At 57.4% G+C, this 6997-nt stretch overlaps 1 protein-coding gene across 1 annotated transcript in view; it reads right to left on the bottom strand.

Annotated features, from left to right (window-relative positions):
• Positions 1-2599: 2599 nt before the first annotated feature.
• Positions 2600-6997, bottom strand: part of DUOXA2 (dual oxidase maturation factor 2) — a 4754-nt gene continuing 356 nt past the window's right edge. The window contains exons 2-6 of the mRNA XM_010133118.1: positions 6917-6974; positions 4783-4917; positions 4439-4652; positions 3230-3444; positions 2600-2799 (exon numbers count right to left, since the gene is read on the bottom strand). Of these exons, the coding sequence (XP_010131420.1) occupies positions 2600-2799; positions 3230-3444; positions 4439-4652; positions 4783-4917; positions 6917-6974 (822 nt within the window). The remainder of the gene's footprint in view (positions 2800-3229; positions 3445-4438; positions 4653-4782; positions 4918-6916; positions 6975-6997) is intronic.

The raw sequence follows: 6997 nt of genomic DNA, 5'->3' as shown, positions 1-6997 counted from the left end.
AGCCATGCCTGGCTGCTGACAGCCAGCAGGTGCCTTGCCCATGTGGGGAGGAAGAGGAGGGAGCAGGTTTCGGGTTTGCGCTCCACTAGACAGGTTTTGCAACATTTTTTGTCGTGTTTTGTGCTCACTTATTTTCACCTGTGTCTCAATAAAACATTTTGGACCTGGTCTTTCTCTTGTCTGAGGACAGAGGTGTCCCTGTGACAGCTGTCAGGCTGGGGATGCTCTCTTGCTGTGACACGGCAGCCATAGGGGAGGGGAGAAGGCAAAGGCAGAGCCCTGTCGTGTTCCCACATGGGGCACCTGACCATGGCTTGTCGATGCAGGGCGACGAAGGCAAGTCAACCCCCAGAAAACAGGGTGTCGGAGCATCCCCAGGCAAACAGACAGGGCGGGTATTGGAGGGCTTTAGCTCCTGGAGTGGCCCTCAGCATATGGAAGGTTTGATGGGAGCAATCCCCAGCCCAGCAGAGAGGTTTGCAGAAGGACCACCATGGGGAGGGGGCAGTCAGATATGGCATCCTGTCCCATCCCACTCTGGATGGAAGAGCCTTCACTGAGGACCTAAAGGACACAACAGGCACTTAAAAACAGGTTGTATCTGGACTCCTTGGGCTTGGGAGACCTCAGCCAGGATATTCCCAATGGCATCTACCAGGAGATGCCTCAGCCTACGGAGGGGCTGGATCCTGCAGTGAGGATGCTGTTGGGGGAGGAATGACACCTAAAAGCACGAGAGGAGGCTGGGGGGTGCCAGATGCAGTGGCAGAAATGATGGGAAAGCCCCCGGCCTCCTGTGCTTTCAGGGCGTGGGATCTGTCCCGTGGTGGTACTCCATGTTGTACCATCTTCCAGCGGTACAACAATGCCGACGGTACAACAATGCCTTGGACCGGACATGTCTGGACGCAAGGAAGACTCAAGAAAGGACCCTGAGGGAGTTTTGTTGGTTTAATCTTGCAGCTTTTTTCTGCCACTCGGCCAGTGGAAGTCCTTTTGAGGCTGTCCTACATCTCTACCTCATGCTGCTCCCCATGACAAGGGTCTCTCAGGGGCTCAGCTTGACACAGGCCAGCAAGCCTCGTCCTTCCTAGAGGGCTCCTCTGCCAGGGCAGCTCACCCCATGGGCAGGAGGCTGCTGCTGGGGCTCACAAGCCTGAAAATATTCCCCACAGGCCCCTCCTCAGAAACCAGCCCCTCAAAATGCCCAAAGCAATTCAAGAGAGTGAGTTTTTCATAAAGTTTTACTGAAAATCTAAATTCTTGTGCATAAGAAACCACATCAGTGCAGCACAAAGCATGTGAAAGAAGTAAGAAACTGTCCCGGTTTCAGCAGGGAGGGAGTTAATTCTGTGCTGTGGTTTGGATCCAGAGCGAGAGGAATGCTGAGAGCACACTGAAGAGTTTCCTCTCTGTTGTTGTGAAGCAGTCAAGGGCTCCTCGGCTCTCATGCCCTGACAGCGAGAAAGGTGGAGACGCACAAGATGTTGGGAGGGGACGCAGCCAGGACAGCTGATCCAGACTGGCCACAGGCATGTTCCAGACCATATGATGTCAAAGGAGGGGCTCCTGCCCCTCTGCTGCGCTCTGGGGAGACCCCCCTGCAGGGCTGGGTCCAGCTCGGGGCTCCTCAGCCCAGCAGAGACACGGAGCTGCTGCAGCGGGGCCAGAGGAGCCCCAGCAGTGACCCGAGGGTGGGACCCTCTGCTGCGGGGAGAGGGGAGAGAGCTGGGGGGGTTCAGCCTGGAGCAGAGGAGGCTGCGGGGAGACCTGAGTGCAGCCTGTCAGTGCTGCAAGAAAAGAGCCAAAGCACTGAAATGGTGCCCTTTGCAGCTCGCTGGACAGAAGCTGCCGGGCCCTCCAGCACTCAGACACGGCGGTCTCCTGGTGCCAGCCCTCGGGGGGTGTCATCAGGCCAGGGTCTGGTGCCAGCGCCCATCTTCTGTTTGTAACAGCACAACTCATCCATGTCATTTCTCACCTTGGCTGCGCCCGACTTGTACCTCAGGTTTGGGTTTCGTGGTGGGTCCAGCCCATGTGTCTCCAGCTGGATGGGGGTATCATCATCCTTCCCTCTCCTTCCGTTCTTGTGGCACCTTTTTGGCCCACGCTAGGCTACCTAGGTGGCTACCACGCTGGCTGCCCGAGGTGCACCTGAAGGCCTGCACTAAGCATCAGCACTTGGGAAAGGAATCAGCAGGTTGAATCACCGGCTTTTGGAGTGGTGGGCATTCCCCGTGAGAATGTCTCACCAGTGAGCGCAGTGCCTGCTTTTGGAGACTCACTGCACCAAACTGTCCCAGGGCATGGAGCAGGGAGGGCACTTCTCCTGTCGCAGAGATCCCTAGGTGAGCGTGCAGCTCAAGCTCCCAGAGCTGCTCTGGCGACAGCCTGCTGGCTCTCTGCAAAGCCCGTCCTGTTCCGGAGGGCATGGTCAGGGTCTGCAGAGGTGCTGCTCAGCACGTGTCCATGACGACGTGAACTTGCGCACTCCTCAAAGGCAGTTTGATGGGGAAATGGGTCTCTGGCGACATCAAGAAAGGTTTGTGCTCTGCCCTTTCGGGCCCCCCTTCAGGGAAGGAGTGGGAGAAACTTCCTTCTAGATGCTGCCGGGGTTGAGCTTGGAGGGCTGCGGAGGAGACAGCCCATCGTTCACAAAATGAGGGTTGATGTACACTTCAGTCATTTCCTGGCACTCGTCTGCTTTGTCCTCATGGAGGTCAAAGAACGTTTTCAGCAGGTCCAAGTCGAAGTAGTGCAGTGTGACAACAGTGATCCCCTCCACAGAACAGAGCAAGCCTGGAAGACAAGGTGAGTTCTGAGAGTGTTCCTGTAAACACCAGCACACTTCTCACCCCACACCCACACTTCTCTGATGGCCCCCTGCCAGGGGACAATGCCTTCTCTTATGGTAGATGTCCTTCTTCTGTATGAGGCAGCTTTAGCTGCTGTGCTGAGCATCTTAAAACCCAGGCATGGGTCTTAAAACCCAGGCAAGTGGTCCCCATCTCCATGCATTACTGCATCTCAGGGACTAAAAATCCCCCAAAGGTGGTGACCTTCTTCTGCCAGACCTCTTTACATCTCTTCCAGGATCCACTTTGCCAAGGCACAGGCTGGGGCTCTGGTGGGCTGCACCCCCTGATCTTTCTCACCTCCATTTCTCAGGGGAAAGTGCACTCCCAGAGGGGACGAGGTGGTGTGCCCAGATGTAGCTTGGAGTCCTTACCAATCGCTAGTGTGAGCCAGAAAGAGCCTCCATAGCCTATGAGCAGGGCTGTGGTTCCAAACTGGATCGGGCACATCGGGGAGTTCCTCACAGTGGAGAACGAGAGCAATGAGAAGATCATGAAGGCCCCTGTGACCAGGAGCATGTAGCCTCCATAGACTGGGACAGGCATGGAGAAGAGCATGTTGGAGATGAGCCAAGTGCAAAAGGCCACCCTGGAGACAAGAGAAGACCAATGGATGAGTTGTGCAAGTGCCACAGACGAGGATGCCCTATGTGAGGGTCTCCACGTGGGAGGAGAGATCTGGGCTCCAGGTTGCGTTGTGTGAGGCCAAGAAGCTCTGAGGGCAGGCTGGAGCGGTCCCGAGCCTCCCAGCCTGAGCAAGGAGATCTGCAGTGCTCACGCTGCTGCTTCCAGAAGCTCGGATTTCCTCTTCCCATTGCTCAGTCCACAGACTGTATCAGCCTCAAGGAGCCCATGGCAGCCCACTCAGTGCATGTAGACCACCTCAGCTCCCCGCCCTTCCACGTGTGGGGCAGCGCAGACCCCAGAGAGCAGCACCAAGGACTGGGAAAATCGCAGAAGCAGGCCTAAGTCATCTGCAGCAGCACTGGACTTGGCCGAGGAGATGGGTGACAGGGGAAGCCTTCAGCTATGGGCCAGGAGGTCTTGCTTCATGGCATTGCCAAGCCCCTTTCCCAGCTTCTCCATCTTTGCTGTCAAACTTAGAGCAGGGAACAGCACTGCCCTCCACAACCCATGATAGAGGGGACATCTCCTGACAGCTGTGGACCTGCTCTCCCTCAGCCCAAGTGAGCAGCAACATGTCACTGCCCAGCAGATCCTGCTAAAGAGTCAAGACTGACCACACAGAAACAGCATCATCAGCTTTTCTTTGTCTGGTCCCACTCCCAGATGTTAAATGCCCTGACAGATGGGGATAGGAGAGTTCTGCACATGCCCACAGGCCTCTCTGGGCCACCAAGGACAGCAGCCCCAACTCCCTCCAAGAGGATGGGTCAGTCCCAACTCCCCCTCCAAGGTCCATCCCTGCCATCATCACCACACCATGGCAAGGATTTGAACCACGTTCCTCTCCCCTGTGCCCATCCCTGGTGGAGCTGACCAGCAGAGAGATCCAGGACCTCCAATCTGCTCACCCCAAGGGCTCGTATGTCCCCTGCCTGCACCGGGAGAGAAAGGCTCACCACAGAGTGGCTGAGGCGTAGTGTCCGGAGATGCGGTACTGCCTGTGCACGCCGCAGGGGCTTTGCGTGGTGAACTTCTCCGCCACGTAGAGGATGGGGTTGGGCAGCCCCCTCTCCAGTCCTTCGCTGTAGCTGTGGTCGTAGTCTGCACCGAAGCTCCAGGCAAAGTGCTCGTTGTAGTTGATGGTCTCATTGATCTGATTCACCGGGTTTCCTGCCGGAGGGAGAAGACTGAGGTCCTGCTGCATCCCACCCTCCACGCAGAACGAGTGCTCCACAGAGCACCTGGAGACCTGCTGGGGCCATGGCTGCTCCAGAGCTGCAGAAGGGGACACCAGACTCACCCATGAGCGTGACGTTCACCCCCGCCAGGCCAACATGCAGCCCAATGTCCACGTTCACCAGGGCACCGCTGAAGGACTTGTAGGAGGTGTTTGCCTTCACCCAGCCGGTTTCCCAGTCCCCCGTGAACTGGACAACTGCCAGGAAAAGTAACGCTGGGGTTAAAGAGAGGCTGGTCTCAGGCTTTGTTGGGCACAAGGTGGGGATCATGGGCAAGCACAAACGTGGCGTTCCCACCGTGGCACTGCAAGGGAGTGTAAGGAGGGCAGGAGAGCTGACTCAGCCACCAGGACGTGCCTCAACCAGCTCCCACGCCTTGGCAGAGCTCATGTCCTCCCCTTGCTGAGCATCCACTCCCTCAATCCGGGAAAGCTCAGATCCCCAGGGACGAACCCCATGACCTGATTCCTCCTTGGACATCCTCTCCAGGACTTCCCTGCGAGCTCTCCCCCACGGCGAGCACTGCAGCCGCCGGGGACAGGGCTTGGAAATGAGCCTCAGGAACAGAGGTGAGTTCCGTTCCAAATATCGAGCTCCCTACATCGTGCTGTTAGTGAATGGTGAAGGTCGCTGCCAGGCGGAGTCGGTGGAGAGGGGAGGCAAGTGCCGCCACAGTCATTTCAGCTGGGGGAAATAGAAGCATTTCTGATACCTGTTTTTTGGATCAATGCATCCTTTTCTGAACCACTTTCACTTCGCAATGGGCTTAATTTTCCAGCACTGAAACGAGCTGGAAGTGAAGGTGATGATTTTTTCTCAGGTTGAGCAAGAAAACCTTCCCAAAACTAAGTTCGGCTGCTGAATCAACCTGTGAGGGCACTGATCTGCAGGAACATTTTCTTGCTGCAGGGTCGAGTGCGCCCTGCTGCTGCCAGACAGCAACTCTGGCGCTGGCTTTAAAACAACTAATTCCTCCTGTGTGCCCAAGCAGCGCCCGGCTGTGTCCGTGGAACGAGTGCTCTCCAGGGCTGAACTGGTTAAGGCTGTGGAGCAAGCCCTGACCTCCACCGCTCTGCCTTCGCCAGCCCGGCAACATGTTCCTGGGCAGCTCTGGCGGCATCTCCCAGCACTTGGACATCCCCACGTAGAGGGGGCGACCTCATGCCAGCCTGGCCCACGTGTCAGCGGGCAGATCCCGGCAGCTGGTCGCAGCCTGGCTGTCTGCTTCCACTGCCCGCTCGAATCGGGGGCTGAGTCACCGAGGTTGTGCTCCATCGCCCTCTCCAAGCGGTCTTGTAGTCCACCCTGCCCTGAGAGTTTCTTTGATTTAGGGTCAGGGGTGGATGCTCTCCCCCTCTGACATCTTCTATCCCCTCAGCACACCTTTTTCTTAGACGTCCTGTTGCCCTGCCCAAGTTGGAATTCCCACAGCCCGGTTTCCGTATATTACAGAAGATCTCCTGGTTTCTCTCAAATCAAATCCTCCCCACCTCCTCCTGCCTTGCTCCCTGGAAGGTTTTTACCCCACACCCCAGGCTCTGCCCAGCCTGTGTTCTACTTCAACCCGTTCTCTCTGTGTCATCGTCCCAGCGTGCCTGGCTGCAGTCCGGGCTGCTCAGCTGAGCTAAACTCAAAGCACGGCGGTAACCTACACCCACGCCAGGTGAAATTTCACCCAAAATGGAGGCGAACACACCAGGTTCTGGCAAGGACCAAGCTCCACGGTGCCTGCGTGCCTCTGCCCCTGCGCTGCCCCAGGGCTAGCAAGGTAACCAGAAGAAATCTTCCCTTTGCCTCCCCACCATGGTTCTGTGGTTCCTCCTACATCCTGCCTGTGTTGGCTCACACGGAGGGTGGGGGGAACTTGGGGCTGTGCAGCCCACCGGAGCTGGGGCTGTTCGGCGTCTGCAGGGCAGTGACAGCCAGAAGAGCTGCCTCTTGAAGCAGAAGTGACCACAGGCACCCCCAGGTGCTCTCAGCCCCAGTGAGATGCCAGGGATGGGGAAGCCCTTCTGGGGAGCTGTGTGACTGCTTTGCAGGGGGCGGGGTGTGGGGGTGTGTGTGCTCTATAAACCCTGCAAGCAGCCTTGGCCAGGCCACAGCCGTGACCACCAGCTCCCATTTCCCAGACACAGACCCCACTGTGGGGCCTATCCTGCCCCCAGACCTACCCTCCGAGGGCTGCGCACCACTTACCGACGATCACCACTCCCGCCATGAGGCTGAGGAGAACCCGGAGAGTCCAGTACAACCTCTGCAGGCAGAGAGGTGGGATAT

This window comes from Buceros rhinoceros, unplaced genomic scaffold (assembly GCF_000710305.1).
Source record: "Buceros rhinoceros silvestris isolate BGI_N320 unplaced genomic scaffold, ASM71030v1 scaffold30673, whole genome shotgun sequence".
NCBI classification, from domain to species: domain Eukaryota; kingdom Metazoa; phylum Chordata; class Aves; order Bucerotiformes; family Bucerotidae; genus Buceros; species Buceros rhinoceros.
This window is presented reverse-complemented; position numbering and strand designations above follow the sequence as displayed.